The following is a 22,516-nucleotide window of genomic DNA, read 5'->3' on the forward strand; positions in this document are numbered from 1 at the left end:
TTTGTGTAAAGTAGCAAACTGTTATGTAAACATACTATTTTTTATAGTGTCTAATATAAGGTTATTGTTTATTATATAAAGCCACCAATTTAAAAATATCACCGTCACGGGAATTCAACACCGTCACTGAGTGTAAAATCTCTCATTGCTACTTTTTTTAAAGTTAAAGAACCATTTTATAAGCGGACAGAAATATTATTTGATCGGTCTGTGTTACTGAATCAAGAAATCAAATACATAATCATGTTTTTATTGCGCTACACTTTAATACAATTACAAAATGTGGAGCGATTTGAGGTAAGTGGTATAAACTACAAATTACAGCAAAGAAATTATGACGATATAAAAAGAAATATTATTTTTGAAGTGTAATCCCCATCATCTTTTCAGAAAGTTGAATGTTTTTGCGTTTTCTGGTTAATTTAAAATATTTTTTGACTATACAATACCGTTGCGGTGTTGAGATTTTGTAAAACAAGTTCCACTAAAAGCCCCTTTTGTCTTAAAATTCTAAAGACTGCATGTCAATTCATAACATAGGACGTAGAAGATACTAGTTGTCGAAACAAAGTCAAAAATGTATCGCTTCGAGATGGTTCAATAATTCGGAACTCTGATACCATGAATGCACACTCACAAGATAATTACCCATATACCGGAAAACACAGGAAAACAACCGGAAAATTCCGGAAAACAACCGGAAAATTCCGGAAAACAACCGGAAAACACCATTTTATACTGAATACCGGAAAACACCTGAAAAACTAAATACCGGAAAACATCATAAATACCGGAAAACACCCTAAATAGGTAACCCGGAGCCTGGTCCTCTGTGCGGTTTTGGACCAAGTGAGCGCCGATGAAGGAAGGTCAAGGTCATGTTCGTTTTACAAATAGCCCCCCCCCCCCCCCCCCAAAAAAAAAAAAAATCCAATTTTTTTTTCTCCCAAATTTTTTTTGACGAAAAAAAATTTCTGTCCCCCCCAAAAAATAGAATTTTTCCAAAAAATTGGTTTTACAAAAAAAACATTCCGTAGGAAATAATTTTACAGAGAAAAATACTGGAAACAAAATTTGAATTTTTTGAGAGAGAAATTTGGGAGAAGAAATTCTTAAAAAAAATCTGAAAAGAAATTTTTCTTTGACCGTAGGCGATCACTCGCTTGTATGTTAATGAACTTATTTCATCAGCGCTCACCTGATCCAAAACCACACCAAGGACCAAACTCCGCATTACTAAATACCTACCGGAAAACTTAGAAGAGTAAACTGTGCCCGAGATTTTTTTAGAGGGCGCGCCGCGTCGCTCCGGGAGCGATCATCGTCCGGGTGGGATGGGGGGTGGAATTGTCCAGTCACGTGACGAACATAGATCTTCCATTCCTCAACCCATATTATTTCCACAGTCATTGTCATTAATCACAAATTACGGGATGATATACGAAAATGCAGGTTTACTTTGAAATAGTGCAAACAATCTTCAGATCAAAGGATGAAAGTTCTTACACAGTGTAGCATAATTTGTGCAACAGAAGACATCTCGAATATCAATTGTCAGAAAAAACATTTTCTCGGGGACATTTTTTTCCGTTTACGCATTCAGTGTAAGTCTTCAGCCACCAGGAAGTGGTTAATATAGTAATGTTTTATTACGATAGTAGTACATAAAACAAATTGGTTGCCTGAGGTTCTTGGGGGGAAAGTAGCCTCATCGGCTAGAGTCCTCTATTTCACAAACAAAAACAACAATTGCTTCCTTGAAAATTTATGGATCAACCCTTTTCACAGACGTCCAGCTTACCACTTCCCGTCAATGCAGTAAGATAGAATATGTAGTTTCCTCATGGACAATTGGGCGAAAGTTGGGGTTTTCTCAAGGAAAACTGGTCAACGAGTTGGGGAATAAAGCTCGAAAGGTAATCCAGAAAAAAAATCCTGTGTGCGGCCCTCGGATTATGATGGAATATGTTGAATATTATTATGGTTCAAGTGATTATATTTGACCCTGGAATGAAAGTAAGCTCAGAAACAAGTAGATTTTTAGCCCTTCCAACGAGATGGATAGCTCTTGGAAAGGATAGACACTTTTCAGATTACAGCCTGTCCGAGAATTGCGTGGCATCCATTTCGTTTGGTGATTAGGACACATAGCAGTTAAACCTGGAACTTCAACTCGAACTATTCAGAGATTTATTAACTCGCTTTTGATGATACTTGCTGTTTTATGATGCGATTTTTTGTTACCTAGGGAGGAGTTGGCCTAATCGTGCCTTCCACTAATTCGTACCACCCTGATGCCAGCGTTACTGGTAAGAATCAGTAGACCGGCGCAACCGGGGCCCTCAGAGGGCTGTGTTTAATCTACTGAAATCTACTAAAATTTACTGAAAACTAAAATTAAAATACAAAATAAAATATGGTCAATGATGGAGGTAGACTGATTGCGTCTTTTAAAACATTCAAAACATAATAGGCATCAACCAAATTTTGGAGAAAAAAAAATCGGAAATTTTTATTTATTTTTTTTTTGGGGGGGGGGGGCTATTTGTAAAACGAACATCGTAATGACCTTGACCTTCCTTCATCGGCGCTCACTTGGTTCAAAAGCGCACACAGAGGACCAGGCTCCGGGTTACCTATATAGGGTGTTTTCCGGTATTTAGGATGTTTTCCGGTATTTAGTGTTTTTCCGGTGTTTTCCGGTATTCAGTATAAAATGGTGTTTTCCGGTATTCAGTATAAAATGGTGTTTTCCGGTTGCTTTCCGGTTGTTTTTCGGTGTTTTCCGGTATGGCCCCACAATTCATAATTTGACATTGTTATACGCCCACATGGAAATGTGGTCGTATATTGCCGTCGCCCCCGTCTGTCCGTCCGTCGTCCACAATTTCTTGTGAACACTCTACAGACTACATTTATCATCTGATTTTTTTTGTCCCCCGCCTTTCGAAGAAAGCAGGGGACTATTAAAATGGGTTCGTCCGTCTGTCTGTCTGTCTGTCTGTCTGTCTGTCCGTCTGTCTGTCCGTCACACTTTTTGGGACACAATAACTCTCTTCCTAATTGAGCTAGAATGTTCAAACTTGGTGTATGTGTTTATTAGGTCAATGCCTTGATGGAGTTCGAAGATGAGCATTTTCCGCTTAGGGTAAGCAGAGATAAGCAATTTGATTGGTTGATGCTTTGGGACACGATAACTCTCTTCCTAATTGGGCTAGAATGTTCAAACTTGGTGTATGTGTTGATTAGGTCAATGCCTTGATGGAGTTCGAAGATGAGCATTTTCCGCTTAGGGTAAGCAGAGATAAGCAATTTGATTGGTTGATGCTTTGGGACACGATAACTTTTAATTGAGCTAGAATGTTCAAACTTGGTGTATGTGTTTATTAGGTCAATGCCTTGATGGAGTTCGAAGATGAGCATTTTCCGCTTAGGGTAAGCAGAGATAAGCAATTTGATTGGCTGATACTTTGGGGCACGATAACTCTCTTCCTAATTGAGCTAGAATGTTCAAACTTGGTGTATGTGTTGATTAGGTCAATGCCTTGATGGAGTTCGAAGATGAGCATTTTCAGCTTAGGGTAAGCAGAGATAAGCAATTTGATTGGTTGATGCTTTGGGACACGATAACTTTAGTTCTAATTAAGTGAGATTGATGAAACTTGGTGTATAGTTTCATTACAGTAATACCTTGACTAAGTTTGATAATGAGCATTTTCTGCTCAGGGTAAGCAGAGCGATACGCAATTTGATTGGTCGAGACTTTGGAAAACAATAACTCTCCTACTTTGATTGTCCCCCGCCTTTCGAAGAAAGCAGGGAACTATTAAAATGGGTTCGTCCGTCTGTCTGTTTGTCTGTCTGTCCGTTCCGCTTATGGTAAGCAGAGATAAACAATTTGATTGGTTGATCTTCGAATTGAGTAAATGTTCATGCTTATTGTCCCCCGCCTTTCGAAGAAAGCAGGGAACTATTAAAATGGGTTCGTCCGTCTGTCTGTTTGTCTGTCCGTTCCGCTTAGGGTAAGCAGAGATAAACAATTTGATTGGTTGATGCTTTGGGACACTATAACTTTAGTTCTAATTAAGTGAGAGTGATGAAACTTGGTGTATAGTTTCATTACAGTAATACCTTGACTAAGATCGATAATGAGCATTTTCTGCTCAGATTAAGCAGAGCGATAAGCAATTTGATTTGCTGAGACTTTGGAACACAATAACTCTCTAATTATTTTCCTATTTCGGCGGGGGACATCAGCCTCACTGTTGGCTTGTTTAAATTGATATATGTTGTTTGCATTAGTGAGATGAAGAAGCCTATTTAATTTCAATAACTTCCGTTAATTTCGTCTGGAGTTATGGCCCTTGTTTCACTTTGTTGCACCTTGTGAACGCTCTAACGACAAAAGTTATCAACCGATCTGTATGAAATTTATATGCGTCATTTAAATTAGTAAAACAAAGAAGCCTATTGAATTTCAGCAATTTCCGTTAATTACATATAGAGTTATGGCCCTTGTTTCACTTTGTTGAATCTTGTGAACGCTCTAATGACAACAGTTATCATCCGATCTGTTTGAAATTGATATGCCTCATTTAAATTAGTGAAACGAAGAAGCCTATTGAATTTGAGCAGTTTCCGTTAATTACGCCGTGAGTTATGGCCCTTGTTTCACTTTGTTGTACCTTGTTTATGCTCTAACGACAAAAGTTATTATCCGATCTGTATGAAATTTATATGCATCATTTAGATTAGTAAAACAAAGAACTTTATTGAATTTCAGCAATTTCCGTTAATTACATCTAGAGTTATGGCCCTTGTTTCACTTTGTTGAATCTTTTGAACGCTCTAATGACAACAGTTATCAACCGATTGTTTGAAAATGATATGCATTATTTAATTTAGTGCAACGAAGATGCCTATTGAATTTCAACAATTTCCGTTAATTACACCATGAGTAATGGCCCTTTTTTCCACTTTGTTGTACCTTGTGAATGCTTTAACGACAAAAGTTATTATCCGATCTGTATGAAATTTATAGGTATCGTTTAAATTAGTAAAACGAACAAGCCTATTGAGTTTCAGCAAATTTCCGTTAATTACATCTAGAGTTATGGTCCTTGTTTCAAATTGTTGAATCTTGTGAAAGCTTGAACGACAAAAGTTATCACCCAATCTGTATGAAATTCATATGCATCATTTAAATTAGTGAAATGAAGAATTTCTTTCAATTACTTCTAGAGTTATTGCCCTTGTTTTTCTTTGCTGAACCTTGTGAACGTTCGAACGACAAAAGTTATCATCCGATCTGTATGAAATTGATATGTATTATTTGAATTAGTAAAACGAAAAAGTCTGCCGAATTTTAACAATTTCTGTAGATTACTTCCAGAGTTACAGCCCTTGTTTTAGTTTTTAGAACCTTGTGAACCCTCAAACGACGAAAATTATAATGTCATCTGTATGAAATTGTCTATTAAATGCCCCTTAATTACCTATAAAAAGAACAAATATACGACAACTCTTGTCGACCGCTCGGACGATTTAGCTGCTGTGGGCGTATGTTTAGTTGCCTGGCAACCTATCTTTTTAGTTTGTTGCCAAATTGTTTGTACATAGAGAAATAGTTTCACTAGGCTACTGACTGTTTACAGCTGATGTCTTCCGTCTTACTCCAGCCACAGTAGTGGATCATTCTAAGGAGTTCAAAAAAGTTCCTTGCCTATAGCTCCATTAATTTCCATAAACTCACCCCAAACTGTAGGCCTACTACTGCACATAAATAAACCAATTCCCATTGAAAAGGCCGCATAATTATATGATTTGATAAAACCCAACTGCTATGTGAAATTTCTCTCCTATCCAACTTAAAACGTCCACCCAGCCAGAAATAGCATGCACACTCCGTCTTATGTGATCATACATCACTTTCCATACGGATTTCATGTCCATATTTATATACTATTCTAATGACTTTAGCGTGGGAAAAAATGTCTGAAGCAATAATAGACCACGTGTTGAGGAGGATAGGTATTAATTTCTCACTTAAACGTGAACAAAAGTTGATTATTGACTATATATATGTTATTGGGTGAAAATTTGATGTTATTCTTCTTCCAATACATCTTTAAATATACATTATGCAAGAGCTAAATCTGCCTATTGTGCGGGTCTTTCTTTTGGCCAGAAATGTTATATAAACTATTAATTAGACATTTATTAACAAAACAAGACCATAAACAATAGGCTCTCGATGGCATCGGATACTCGAGATTCTAGATTAGAACGGTTCGCCATTTAAAAATTTAATTTAAAAATGGGAAAGTGAGGCTAAGACTTGAATATACCAGTGCCCTGGTTACCACAATACACACATCTTGTCAAAACTGCAAACAGTGATAACTTGGCTCAGAATGATGTAATTTTCAATATTTTCATTTTACATTATCTATTTTTGAGTTATTATAGCAAGAATGGTCAGCCCTTTATTTAAATCTTACATAATGTATCTTTAATTATCTTGTCTATTTTAGACTTACCCATAACCTTTGAAAATAATGACCTTTTAGTACCTTGCTTTCTACTTGAAATAGACACCAAAATCACAAGCAGTAACTTTTCTGTGGAAAGAAACACAATTTTAATGAAATTTCATTTATATTGGATGGAAAGTGAATAGAAATATAATTTTTGGTGAATTAAGATAGCAATCAAAATTGTGGAATATAGTTCATGATGAGCAGATTATAGTTCTTCAAAGTTGAAGCTGATAAAAGATTTACAAGATTCTGACAAGATCTATATGTATGTAGCCTACTGACATTATATTAGATTGATAGGCCTACTAGTGGAAATACGGTTTAAGTTTACCATTCCAATTTCAGACTATTTGGTCTTTAATGTTCAATGTGGTACAGGTACCATACAGTTCATCTTAACAAAATCTGCATACCGGTACCCAATGTTTTGTGTGTAATTTTGATATTTTTGTTTCAGTCTGTTCAATGATCGGGATTTGATAGTAGCCAACAGTTTATGGTTTAATGCACATGTGGGAATTGGTCTTTATCTTTATGGTTCAAGACATCTTCAATCAGCAACCAAAATACAAAGAGTGCAGTACAGTGTTTTTGGATCCTTTTTGTTTAACTTTGGATCTGTTTTATTTTGGGCAACTTGTAAGTCCATACTTCCTAGAGATGCAGCTTTAAGAACTTTATTTGGTCTTGGATCTGGTCTTGTTCTTCTTTACATAGGAAAGGAATATATAGATTATATAGATAAAAAGCTTTTGAAATAAAACATGTTTACAGAATTCTTCATAGTTATTTAGTAAGGTTTTGTTTATATTATAAATTAAATTTATTTTATTTGAACCAATTATTAAATATAGTCTCAAAGTGTGCCATTAAAGATCAGTAAGTGCCATTAAATTATAAGCTGGTAGTGTATGCTTAATTTGCATGCCTGCTGTTATGGATCGGTGAAATGTTGAATAAATTTTGTATATACATAACCAGTATGTAAGTCAATTGTCTGAATGGTTAATTCTCAAAACATTTTTTATACGCCCACATTGAAATGTGGTCGTATATTGTCGTCGCCCCCGTCCGTCCGTCCGTCCGTCCGTCCGTCCGACCGACCGACTTTCAATTTATACACAGTGTTTAAGGTCATGAGACAAAGAAGCCTATTGATTTTCAGCGATTTCCGATAATTACTGCCAGAGTTATGGCCCTTGATCACTTCAAAAAATCTTGTGGATGCTCTAGAGGCTAAAGTTAATATCTGATTGAGTTTAAATTTATACACAGTGTTTGAGGTCATGAGACGAAGATTCCTATTGATTTTCAACGATTTCCGATAATTACTGCCAAAATTATGGCCCTTGATCACTTCGTGAGTTGTTGCTTTTAATCAGATTTTAGTGTATTATAAATGTTTCATTACCGAAAAAAGTAAAAATATGCGACAACCCTTGTTGACTGCCCGGACGATTTAGTTGCTGTGGGCGTATGTTTCGTTGCCTGGCAACCTATCTTTTAAAAATAATTTAAGTAAACTATAACTTCACTGAACGAAAAATATGATACTGACTTTTGTATTAATCAATTTTAAACTATTTGAATATTTTAAGTCATTATCCTAATGTTATTTGCTGTTCAGTTCAAATGTACGATTATTTGTATGGTTTTTGTAGATTTATTGACATAGGTGACTTTTGTAAACGAATATCCATTAAATATTTATGCGAGCTCTTTAGTACATGTGTGATAAAGGAAAGTTCTATTATTTTCAAAATATTATCTTCTTTTTTAAGACATGGTAGTATAAAATATTTAATCTTTATCAAATTCCTTTTGTTTATTTTATAATAAATGGAATGTTTAATACACTATTACCTCTGCAATTGACATAATACCACCGAAATCTGGATGATTTAAATTCTTACCCCAAATTTAGTAAATGCTAAGATGTTATTGCACATGTTCAATATCTTATATTTATTTACATGGACATGATGTATGATTATTGTATAATCTTCTATTTACCAAAATTGGTTAAAAACCTTATTGTCAGGAAATGAAATAATCTTTTTTATGATCGTAGTTAATTTTTATAATATTTACCAATAATTATTACTATTGAATTGTTGTACTAGCATCACATAAAATTATTGTTCGATTGAGATGTAAATAAAAAAATATTTATTGAATCATTATCTTTTTTTTATATTTTTGTCCGAACCATTGCCTTGTAGCCTTACATCCCAGTAGTTTACAAAATTTTGTGCACAGGAAAGTTGTAAAAATTGATAAAATCCAAGATGGCCGACATTCGCCTAATCAACGTATAAAAAAATCCTTATGAACATAGCTATGTAATATCAAAATGTCAAATGAATGAGCCCATTAAAAGTATGATGTCATATAGCCATATAATGATAATACACACCTGACATTACAATGACGCAATATTATATGGACTTTCTATGATGTAGGCCTACCATATTGCACTATGTATGTCTTTCTGTGGTTGTCATCTTAGAGTTCCTTTGGGGACAGAGGGAGATGCTTCTAGCGCATTAAGATGATTCCCAACTATATAATAGTAAATGCAGTAGGACCGCACTACATGTAAAACAAAAATCTACAAGATAAACCTGCGGACAAGACAGAAAATAGACATTGCACCAAATAAACAAATATCAAATCAAGTGAATGGATCCGGGGGCCAGCCGTAAGCGTCCACTGCGCTGTAGGCCTACAGTCCCGGGCCTGTAGTGACACAGACTTCACTCAAATTTGAAAACAATCAGGAATACAAAAATGAGACGTAAGAGAAATAATGCAACCAATCTTTACAGTGGTCGTCTCCTCAAAATGACGATAGTCTGACGACCACAGAAAGCCATGACATGTACGTCATAAACAGTATATATTGCACATTAATATTATGTTAGCTTACGGTAGGACTACATGATCTCGCTTAATATTAATAATCTTTTGGAACAACGTTTTTTTGCTAATGCCATGGATTAAGAGTGTGCTATCTCGGCAATCTGATTAAAATACAGATCTATATTTCGTTTCGTTTTTTTATACTTTCGATAGCCCACACTACATGAAGATCTGACAAGTTATAGCGATAGGTCACGTCAGGGGTCAAAAGACCGACTTATGACCCTATGACGTCAGACATTTGATTAACCAATCAGCATTGATGTTACTAGTGGATTACCCACAGTTCCGTGAAAAACACGCCTAAAGCTCGCCGTAACAGACCGTTTCATTGGCTTATCCCTGACACCATTCAGAACACGAGTTAAATAACAACTCTTCCAGATCCAAGTGTAGTAAAGACAAATATAACGAAATTTTGAACTATAAAAACGAAACGAAATCGGATCTGTGTTTTTACCAGATTGCTATCTCAGCCACTGATTGCGTGAAGAAACAAGATTTAGGAAGATACTCCAGAAGTTTCTTGATGAGACAAACTACACAATTTTGGGGGGGTTGGGTGACCGAATGGTTAGCACATGCGTGCTGTATCATACGGTCTGTCATTGAGTCAACTGGTGTGGTTTCGATTCCCCGGTTGTACGTGACAAGGGGTAGGCTCGCCTGTACAACCTTGTGGGTTTTCTCCGGGTCCTTCAGTTTCCTCCCACTGCTGAAGACCCCCACGCGCAAACAAATTATTGAAATAAAATTGAACCATGTGTTAGTCCCGAAATGACCTAGTTTGTGTTGAGTGGACGTTAAACCCCATTTTTCTCTCTCCATACACAATTTTGAGCTCTGTCAGAACGAAAATAATTTCTTTTTGCACAGATGTTTGCATTTTTTACCAGCAGTATGAGAAGATCTGTGACCTCCAAAACGTGGAATGCAATGCTACGGCTTAAGTAGCATGTCGGATCCACATGATCTGCAGATGCTAGTAGGCATTTCAACCCCTTTTAACTCCCAATTTATCACATTTAAAGCAGCAGCCACTTGTATTGAACTTTAGCCTTTCCTATCAGTTCTTCGAATGTGTAACAGTACATCTGATTCAAACTATAACATTGTATAGCTCAGCAAACTGATATTGACGTTTATTTTAGCAAAAATTGCTCAGTTAATAAAAAGCACCCCACGTGTCTTAGAAATCATTTAGATGACAGCACTCTTTATTAGTTCATTTTACATAGAGCAAATTGGTATATGATTCCTTACACATCTATTTCGTTGTCTTGTCTTGCTTCACTCATTTTCCACGATAGCAGGTTACGTGGACCCTAGGGGTATCTTCTCAAAACATGTACATAACCAAATAAGCCAGTATGTGATGAAGTACCCCGTTACTGGTATAAGGGACCTGTAAATACCCCTGATCATATCTTTAAATGAAATATTGACCCCAAAACATTAATTCAGATACCAAATTTACTATATTATGATCAAGCAGTACATAGTTATGTCTATTCGTACATTTAGGTTTTCGGTAGGTTTTAGGGTACTGGTGCACCTGAAAAGGTGTAAGTGGCCAGTTAACACCACTGGATATATAGATAACTGACAGAATGACCAACTTTGCTATTTATGATGTGGGTTTTCAGACATAGGTCTTTAGGGTAGGAGTACCCCCGAAAATGGCACATGGAAATACATGCCTGTCTGAAGTTTTCAATTGAGAAAATGACTTCAAAAATTTTGGACTTTCCGGTGCTCCCATTTTGGTAAACTTTTAGGACGTCATTCAGTAGAACTATAACTCTACCGCAGTTGTTTGGGGATTGGCCTACCTTTTTTGATTAATTGGCTGATCTATTAAACCAGCGGTTGCCCGGTAGGGTTGCCAGGTAAGATACGCCAACATTTTGCAAGAGATAGAGAGAGAGATGGGGTTTAACGTCCGCTGACACAAACTAGGTCACTTCGGGACTAACACATTGTTCAATTTTATTTCAATAATTCGCTTGTGCGTTGGGGTCTTTAGCAGTGGGAGGAAACCGGAGGGCCCGGAGAAATCCCACAAGATTGGAAGAGATGGATAGAGAATAAGTTAAAAAGGAAAGCGATTTTTCGTACAATAAGGGGCCATTATCCAGGCAGTTATGATCTGAAATGTGCCAATGTCGGAAAGGACTGAGGTATTTGGGATATAGGCCTAAAGATATGTTTTAAGTTTCATCAAAATCGGCTAAAAATTATGACTTCTAGAGGGTCCATGAGTCCACAATCTGATTAGAATACAGATCTATATTTCGTTTTTTTATACTTTCGATGGCCAACACTACATGAAGATCTGTCCGGTTGTACTCGAAGGTCTTGTCAGGGGTCGTATGTGCGGCTTTTGACCCTATAACGCCAGACATTGATCAATCAGCATTGACGTTTCTAGTGGTTTACCCACAGTTCTGTACATGGCACGCCAAGAAGTCGCCGTAACAGACCGTTTCATTGGTTTATCCCTCACTTCAACCAAAGCGCCGGTAAAATAACAACTCTTCCAGATCCTAGTTAGTAAAGACAAGTAAAATGAAATTTTGAACTATAAAAATGAAATGAAATAGGATCCATGTTTATACATACTTTTACACTATTTGTGTACAAGGAGCAGCCATTTTGTCAGGCAGTTTCCTTTAGATTTTCACGAGACCTGAACTCACCCGTCATTAGGGTGTAACGGTAATACATTTAAACTTTTTTTTAAAATCGGATAAAAATCATGAAAAATCACGTTTTTAGCTTGTGGACACTCTAGAGATCACAATTTTCATCTGATTGAAATCTTGAAATGAATGTTTGTAACCCAAAGATCTTGGTCCCTTTCGATATTCGCGTATATCGGATCGTAACTTCCTGAATTATGGCCCTTGATTGTACGAAAAATCGCTTGTATTTTTTAGCTCGTTCTTTATCCATCTCTTGAAAAATGTGGGCGTATCTTGCCTGGCAACCGCTGGTTACACTATTTGTTGAGTGTCCTACTACATTTCTACATTCAACAGACAATTAATCTTTGCAATATACTTTAATCTGTGTAATAAACTCGAAGCAAGCAATTACAACAAATGAAAAAGAAATCTAATATATATATATATATATATATATATTCCATTATTTGAAGTAATAAACTAGTTGGTGCAGCAATCCTAACATTTTTACTTGTATCTCAACGGAATGACTTAAGATTGATATATAGATGCAGAGTTCATATACTGCATTAAAGGTTCTTCCACGAATTTCATGTAAGAATTAAATAGCTTTGGAAATAATGATTTTAGTTTTACCTGACAAAATGTCATGCCTGACATGTATAATATACATGTATATTAAAAATACTTATAAAATTTAAGTCTGTGCCACACAAATTGACCTGCCACCTGAGGGGCTGTGCCTGACAACGCCTGTGACAAGTCCTTTATTCCCAGACTTGACCTTCCAGTGCATCACACTGCATTTTAATTTTGGTAAATGGAGAAATTGTATAAACAAATCATTCTTTAAATTAAGACATGTACATAAGTTAATCTGGTCAATTTTTTGTATGTCCTCTATCTCTCTGTTGAGAAACAAGAAAAATGGCTGCCGCACCGTTTGAAGCCATACATAGGGGCAAACACCATAAAACCTAAACCATATAGCCCTTCAAAAATATTCTCTACATATATGTATGCAAGTCTTCTAAATAATGACTTACATTACATTTTAACTATATATATAAAATGGATTCAAATAACATCCCAAATATAAGTATGAACAAATTAGTTCTTTGTTATGAATATACAAGTCATCTTTAACTGTGACAAAACATTCCATTTTACATCTTTTATATATGAATTATAAATATATATGTTTATGTTTTCAAATATATGTGAACAGTGAATTTTTCAGGTAAATATTTCAAAAAGCACATGTAAAGTTTTTATCAATTATGCAATGCATATCTTTTACAACACTAATAAAATATGTAGGCCTACGGAAAATATTAAGTCTCAAACTATAATCACACAATGAATTTTTAACTGATGTGACAACTCTACTGGGAATGGTTTTTTGGAAAATTGAGCAGAAATTTTGTTAAATAAAGTGAACGAAATGCACTGAAAGCTAGACAGACAAAAACAAGATTTTTAAAATAAATGGAGATATTAAAGAAAAACCATCAGTGATATTTATTGTAGAATTGGTTTCATTGTCAAAAGAACTAACTTATAATTGAACACTTTGAATAAAACAACCTATTAATGTAATTTATTTTTTTATCTTTAATGATAATGACTAGCAAAATTAACAAAATTTCTGCTCTTTTCCTACCTTTTTGAGCTCATCATTTATTTTTGTCTTTTTTTTTAAAATGAATATATACATATTAAGGAATTTTTATCAATAGGATAGGTACAGCCATTAGTGAGTAGATGTAAAAAAGAAAATGATAACTATTTAAGTACCATAAATAAAATTGAAAAAAAAAATTGTGTTTATTTATATTCAAAAATTATCATAATTGATTTAGTAGTCAGTATATAAATAAAATTACTTGATTCCTTAATATATTAGAAGTAACAGTAAATGACTGAAATACATCATAAAATATTACATGCCCATCCACTTGATAACCTCTATATACTAATAAACAATAGCTTACAAATAACAACACTAAAATATGATATAGCACTTCTAAATTAGAATACATAACAAAATGGAAAAGTTCTGTCAACAATAACCACACAATTCATTTTAAATGTTAGGACTGAATCAAATATTCTATTTGTCTTTTTATCATATCAAGATGACCTGTTTCATTTTAAACAGACAACTATTAAATATACTGAATTAGGGACCTCATAGAATTGATTGGTTCAGGAACTTATGATTGGTTCGAATAATAGATATGACTTTCTATCATACATTCCTTATTAATTGAAAAACAATAGACAAAAAATGAACAACATTTAGCCAAAGAGAAAAAACTCGATACTGACAACAAATAATATTAAATATCTCAATAGAAGATAGGTAATAAATGTTTTCAATATCCATTCCATCTATACCCATCAACCGTTACAAGTAAAATGAATATCTTTTACTGTACAACATGAAATTATTGTGCCATGAAATTAATGAAAAACATATGTGATGGATAAGATTCATTATGAAATTAATGTAAGCCAGTAAATGTCCATCATTTACTTACCAATGTCTTCCCAGCATCATATTTACGTTATTACATGTTAACAATATCCAGCTGGGACATATTTTGCTGTGACTTTGAGAAATGTTCAATAGTAATTTCATGCCGCAATCAGATTCATGTTATACAGTATAGACTGTAGAGAAGGTTATTAACTAGCTACACAAGCAGAGTAATGGTATAAAACATAAATGAAAGTTAGGTGTATATCGCATAAAAAGCTAAACATTACATGCCAAAAAGCAATTATACACCTACAAGCTTGATTTAATAGATAAATATTGAACTTTGAGTTTTAGTTTACAAAAGAACATATAATTGCCGACAAGAAATTATTATGATCAGTTGTTATTCCATGCTATAATAAAAGTTACATGCATATATGTAGTATATATATATATATATACATGTAATATATATATGTAATAATCTGCTACTCTACATATACATCTAACAAACAATTCAGTAGCATTTAAATCAGAAAAAAAAACATTCTTCTTCTATCTTTTTCTGTACCTATACAAATTCAAATGACTTTCAAAGTTTCCAAATGATGAAAATTAGTAGCTATGCCAAACATCAGTAAAAAATAGTCCAAATTATTCTAGTATTTTTCCATATTACGTACCCTTCTAACAGTCCAAATACTGAAGTCATGAAGCTGACAATTTTGGATAGGACTACAGAATAAAAAATTGTTTTATGGGGCTATATTTTGTGGATATATGCAAAAGCAGGTTCAATTATACAAATCTTGGAACTACAGAAATGTTCCATTTTTATATTTGTTCTAATTTAATTTAACAATCTGATTTAAATACAAATCAAATAATTTTTTCCAAATAGCTGTCACTTGCATTAACAATCCCTTACTAAAAGCCTATCAAAAATATAAAATACGTCAACAAACAGTAATATATTACAAGTTGTATTTTAATCAGACTGATGTATATCTCCACCCCCTGCCCCCCACCCCCCACCCCATCCACAAAGTCAAATACATTTGTAGTTTTGAGAATGATAAATGCAGAAAATCAAAAAATGCTTAACATATTACTTAAGTTAATAAATTCTAAACTAATTTGAGATTTCATTCTAAAGAAAATGGAGATATAAACTAAAAATGTTGAAAACTTCTATGTCGTGGGGCAGGTTCAATATTCAAACTCTTGAGAATTCCAAATGGATCTATATTCATATCCCCGCCAGGAGTGATGAATCCTGATGGTGTTCTTGGTGTCTGAGGTTCTATACCACTTAGAGGATCAGCATTCGGCTGTGGAGAGAGTGAATTTGATGGTTGTTTTCTTAAAACTCCAGCATATGACAATTTGCCTCCATTATTTGAGGATTGTACTTCTCCATTATTCGGTGGTGTGAAATTTAACTGAAATTTAAGCGGTGGAGTGGAACTAGCTGCTGCACCCTTTTCTTTTGATGTCTTAGTTTGTGTTTTGATCTCTTTTGAAGCTGAAACAATAGGCAAGGGACATGGTGATTTTTCTTCATGAAAGTCTTCTAGCATTTGAACAATATCTTTTACTTCCGTAGGAGTGGGTAGATCATCATCAAATTGTGTACTAAATCCTGTACGTAAATGCAGAGCTTTACCACTTCTTCTGTTCTTCAAGGTTTCTTGTTTTTCTGCAAACTGCTTATCAGATCCAGGACTTTTGTGAAACTTACGTTGGCTAAATGGACCTTGATTGTTGGAAAAAGGACTTGGTTTTGGAGGCAGGTCAGTATTCAATTCCTCAAGACCTGGAGTAGAAGAACGATCCATTCCATAGTTGGCAGGACTGTATGGTCTATCCGAAACATTTAACCTTCGTTCTTCTTTCTGCTGTTTTTGTCCTTTGTTTGCTCTCTCTAGATTATTATTTTCCGACGCATCACCTTTAGTAGATTGAGGTCCGCAAGTGAACAGATGTCCTGGGATATGTTTTACATTTGGCAAAAGTTGGATTTGCTGGCCCGAATTTGTACTAGGTGATACTCTGGCATCAGAATTGTCTGATTCAGTATCAGATTTGTTATTTTTATGAGCAACATTAGGACCTATAAGTGGTTGAGGATACATACGTTCACTGCCAGGATGGTGGATTAAATGAGGCATAGATCTATGTGGTACATACTGGTTTGGATAAACAGCCACTCTTGGATCTTCTGGTAAATAATAAAATCCTGGATAATGGGGTACAACAGGGTAATAATGGCTATAGTGAGGAGCCATTAGTACCCTTGGTGGCACATACCCCATCATCCGACTTCTAGCTGGTTTATGAAATGGTTTACCTTCGACATTCTTTATACCATCTTTATTGTGTTCAGCACGAACTTTCTGACTATTTGGAGATAGTTGTGATGGTGAACGAGTTGTTTTGGGTGATGCACGACCACCAGTACTGGGTGGAGATGGTTGTTTGTACATAACACGGTTGTACATGTTGGGTACGTATTGACCTTGATAAGGATATGGCATCATATGTTGGTACATCTGCAAAAAACAAATTAAATAAAACCCAACATAATATATAAGTATTTCAAAGTCATATGTTAGAATTTCTAAATGGAAGTATGGAAGAGAGAGAGAAATGTGGTTCAATCAACTCAACGCAAACTGTCATTTTGGGACTAACATATGGTAAATTTTATTTTAATAATTCACTTACGCATAGCGGTCATTAGCTGTGGGAGGAAAACCCATGCGGTTTGGTAGATGACTCTACTTCTTGTCATGTACAAGTGTGGGATCGAAACCACGCCACTTGACTCAATGACAGACCTTAATGATCTAAAGCACATGCGTTAGACCATTGAGTAGGTTAGTATAGAGTCTTAATTGAAACAACAAGCTAACTGTGAGGCTGATTTCCCCCCACCGAAACCCAAAATAAATAGATTACACATATATCAATTAATTGCACATTTATCTTTTTCAAAAGTATTAAGCAATCAAACTGATCATCTATACTTAGTCTAAGCATGAAATGTTTACGGCCAAACTCAGTCAAGGTTTTGAAGTACATGATAGTGAAACTATACACTAAGTTTCATCACTCTCCATCAATTACAATCAAAGTTATCTTGTCCCAAAGTATCGACAAATGAAATAGCTTAGCTTTGCTTAGCTCTAGCAGGAAATGTTAATCATTGAACTCAGTCAAGACATTAACCTAATGAACATCTACCTCAATTAAAAGCAGAGTTGTTATGTTCCAATGTTTTGACCAATCAAATTGCTTATCACAACTAGGCCTAAGCAGAAAATTCTCATCATCGAACTTAGTAAAGGTATTGATATAATGAATCTATACTCAGAGTTTTGTTGCTCTCACCCAATGAGAACCAAAGTTATTGTGTTCCAAAGTCTCAACCAGTCAAATTGCTTATCTCTGCTTAGCCTTTGTGGAAAATGCGCATGGTCGAACTCTGTCAAAGCATTTACCCAATAGACACCCACAACAAATTTGAACATTCTACCTCAATAAGAAGGAGAGTTATTATGTTCCAAAGTCTCGACTAATCAGTTTTAAGTCTTTACTTTGCCTAAGCAGACAATGCTCAGCATGAAACTTTGTTAAGGTATTGATGTAATCAAACTATACACAAGGTTTCACCACTTAGTCCGGCCACCAAAGTGTATATTATGTATCAATTTCCATTTCGTCATCACCATTCTAAGCATGTTCACCATGTTTTGCAAATGTCAGACTCAAGGAGACATTTCTTTTAATGATTTAATGGTTAATCGTGAACTCGCTGAGAATGGTGGCGCATGTGTTTGGTTTGATGTTTTGAGTGAATTTTTGGCCATATTTTCCCAGTAAGGCCCACGGAAACCCCATATGTTTCTTTTGGATACTTTGGTTCTGATCTTTAATTACAGAAATGGATTTTGTAGGTCTAAACTGAATACTTTCTGATATAATCAAATTAATATGTTGCTCAGAATTAGGCCATTATATGCCAATATAGGCCCATGAAAACATCCCACAGACCTAAAAGTGTTTTTTGGAAACTAATCTATAATTCTTGTAATTGACTTAGGCCTAAACAGAATACTTTCTGAATAATTCAAATAGTTCGTATTTCTCTCATAATTGGGTCATTATAGGCACTATATGGGTCAATTTAGGTCAATGAAATGGCCCACAGACGCAAATACGTTTTTATTTATTCATTGGGGATTTATCTTGTAATGGACGTATTGGGTCAAAACTGAATACTTCCCGAGTAATTTGGGTAATTAGTAATTTGCTCAGAATTAATTAGTTAACTATCTAATTAGGGCATTTTCTCAAAAAGCACAAGGTTGACAACGGTCCAATAGCCAGAAATGGAATAAGTGACCCTTGTTCCATAAGAAACTGTCAAGAAAAAAACTTACTTTCCCAAACAAGGTATTTCCTAATGGCGGGTAGACAAATTATCACTCAATTATAATCAAAGTTGTCAAGCTTCAGAGTCTCGATTTGCTTATAGCTCTGCATACCCAGAGCTGAAAATGCTCATTATTGATGTGATGAAACTATACACCAAGTTTTATCACTCTCACTTAATTAGAACCAAAGTTATCGTGTCCCAAAACAACAACCAATCAAATTGCTTATCTCTGCTTACCCTAAGCAGAAATTGCTGATCTTTGAACTCATTTTAGACATTCACCTAATGAACACCTAAACCAAGTTTGAACATTCTACCTAAATTAGAAAGAGAGAAATGGGGTTTAACGTCCACTCGACACAAACTAGGTCATTTTGGGACTAACATATGGTTTAATTTTATTTCAATTATTCGCTTGCGCGTAGGGGTCTTTAGCAGTGGGAGGAAACCGGAGGACCCGGAGAAAACCCATGAGATTGGACAGGCGACCCTACTCCTTGTCACGTACAACCGGGGATTCGAAACCACGCCAGTTGACTCAATGTAGGCCATCCAACCCCCCACAGACAGACAGACAAATGGGCAGACAGACAAATGGGCAGACCCATTTTAATAGTCCCTTGTTTTCTTCGAGTAGTACAATAAAAAAAAATGTTAATATATTAAAAAAAATTACCGGATAAGTAGCTGGATTATAACCCGGCACTGAATATGGACTCATGTGTTGCCATGGTGGCATTGGTACCTGACTGTGGAGATTCATTCCTATTGTTTCTGAAGCTGCCCTAGTAATATGGTACAGTCTATTAGGTATAAATTCTGGAGCGAGTGGATTTAAAGTATAGGTTTTAGTCATCTCCACCCCTTCCAACTGAGCTCGAAGTTGCGTCCATGTCATACCATGTAAACTTCCATGCTTATTACAAATCTCCAAAAAATATTCCCAAACTTTCCTATCAAAAATACAAATTTATCCATTTAAAACAGTGTTCTTGTAACATATTCAGCATTTCTTATCTGCATGCCTAAATATTTATATCAAAAGTTATTCTATTCTCAAAATAAACTTTACATTTGAAAATACTCAAAGTCACATGAAATCTTACAATTATATCAGATGCATTGGTAGTTTTGTGGATTTTGAATTTTGATTTCTGCCAGCTTGCACTAATTTAATGATGCATTCCAATCACCATAAAAAAATTGTTGAATATATAAATAGTAGATTTCCATCATGCATGTAACTTTTCAAAGTGTTGCAAAAAACAGTATTATTATTAACGTAAGTGTAGACTAAGAATAGACGTTGGGACAAGTTATGATTTATATTACAGTGGCCATTATTGCATACACGTCAATAGCATGGCATGATTATGACACATTACAAAGTGATTTTAGTGAATGACTCCTGTCCAGTTGTCACATGTGGTAATGAGAGTCATACATTATCACTAAAGCAAAAGAAGGAAAATAGTAGCTTTATGAGAGGAATCTAAGATGGTTACTCGTCACTCTTTAGATTTTAAATTTTATAAAAATAGTACTATGACATATTCAAGCTTAACTGAGACCTTGATTGAATATTAAAGAAATATATTGGGATTACCTGCATTTTCCTACTAAACATAAGGATACCGGATCACCTACTACCATAACCAATGACTGTGCTCGTGTTATGGCGGTATTTAACAACTTAACATTCGACAGAAAACCATAGTCTATAAAATCTTCTTCCCTACTGTCAGATCTACACGTATTCTGGGTTCTTACTGTACTTAATATGATGGCACGATACTGTTTACCTGTACATACACATAAACACTGAATTTATATTCTCTAAAATCAAATTTTGTAATAAAATACAAAATTTGTATACATAAACAGAACAAAATCTACCAGTACTATACAAAAAATATTTTCCATCCTAGTCACTGTTGCTTCCAATATCTTACTATATATCCATACAGAAATGTCTCCAGTATAGTGGCATGCAATAGCAGAATTCACACATGTTGTAATTAAAAATATTATAATTACATAATAAAACATGTATATCAATAATACATGTGTAGAGTATATAACAAATATATTCACACTGCACTAAAAGTCAGATCATATGTAACAGGAAGTACACACAGCAAGTAATAGAATTTTTTCATCCATAAATACTCCATAAACTAATTTACATCATTGTGGGTAGTATTTTTTAATATTTTTTTTTATTTAGTATAACTATACAAGTTATAAAAAAAAAGCTGTTTCTGTTTTATTTACCTTGAACATTATGTACTCGTTCAACAGAAATACGAAATAATTTCTTTCTTCTTAACTCTGCCCGTATTCTCTTCACCTGACAAATAAAAATTATACTAATGAGGGTTACACCTTGAAAGAAATTATGTTATACATGGTAAGTCATAGGTCATTACATACAAGGTATTAAGTGCAAAACAAAAATTGGAATCAATGAATAATAAATTGTCATAAATAACAATTTAGGATACTATAGGCCAAAAGGGGAGCCACGGTGGCTCAGTCAGTAAGATGTTGGCTCGCTAACCTGGAGGTCCCATTTTTCAAACCTGCGTTAGCTAAGAAAGTTCATTTTGATTTTCCTGGCAAGGGACAATGTTTAGTCATTTGGATGGGACGGAAAAGTCTAGATCCAGTGGACACTTTGGCTGGCACATAAAAGATCCCTTGGCAGTTAGAATTTGATATAAGAGTAGGTTGTAGCCGCTGTCCAGAAAAAAATTCCCTCATAGCACACTCTATGGCGTATACCTGTCTTCATTCTGACATTGTTAGCCTAATCACGCAACAATTGTCTACCTTTTCTATAAAGGGTTGAAAATATGACCAGCTTTTGGGAACTTATTTTTTTGTTGTATTATGAATTAATAAAGTATGATTTAGATTATCAGTTAATAAATGTTGAAATCCATCCAAATCTTGACCTTGACCAATGTCCCATTATATTTTGACCTTGCAAATCTTAATATATAAATCTTATTTAATTTATAAACTGGTGTGGCTACATAATCTATGTACATTTTATTGTGAAAACATACAGAGATTACTACACCATAAAATACTACATTGGAAGAATAATATAATATGGAACTTCTGGAGTACGGATAATTAATTTACTGTAGTTTACGAACATGTAAGAAATTAACAGGAAGCCTATTTTGTAAATCTGCAGGAATATGTTTCATTAAAATTTGTAATAAAAGGTTCTATGCTGAAATACATACAACCCAATTAACCATTCCCTGCAAACAGCTGACAGACCGACAGCTATGTAGCTACTATCAGCATTTGATTTATTGGGAAAATATTAAATTCCTGAAATGTGACATCGTATATAAGTTTCACTAGACAAGTTGCAAAATTTGATCATACTTTGTCCATGTCCGACCAGTTTTTTCCAGCCATGTCA

The 22,516-nt window shown here is 34.7% G+C and overlaps 1 protein-coding gene across 2 annotated transcripts in view; it reads right to left on the reverse strand.

Moving 5' to 3' along the window:
• Positions 1-12,510: 12,510 nt before the first annotated feature.
• LOC130010780 (probable helicase with zinc finger domain) overlaps positions 12,511-22,516 on the reverse strand; it is a 31,136-nt gene continuing 21,130 nt past the window's right edge. For both annotated transcript variants that reach the window (XM_056098808.1, XM_056098809.1), the window contains exons 20-23: positions 21,349-21,424; positions 20,681-20,876; positions 19,751-20,027; positions 12,511-17,185 (exon numbers count right to left, since the gene is read on the reverse strand). In XM_056098808.1, coding sequence (XP_055954783.1) covers positions 15,806-17,185; positions 19,751-20,027; positions 20,681-20,876; positions 21,349-21,424 — 1,929 coding nt within the window. In that variant the 3' untranslated portion in view covers positions 12,511-15,805. The remainder of the gene's footprint in view (positions 17,186-19,750; positions 20,028-20,680; positions 20,877-21,348; positions 21,425-22,516) is intronic.

The sequence above is a fragment of the Patella vulgata genome, chromosome 2 (assembly GCF_932274485.2).
Source record: "Patella vulgata chromosome 2, xgPatVulg1.2, whole genome shotgun sequence".
NCBI classification, from domain to species: domain Eukaryota; kingdom Metazoa; phylum Mollusca; class Gastropoda; family Patellidae; genus Patella; species Patella vulgata.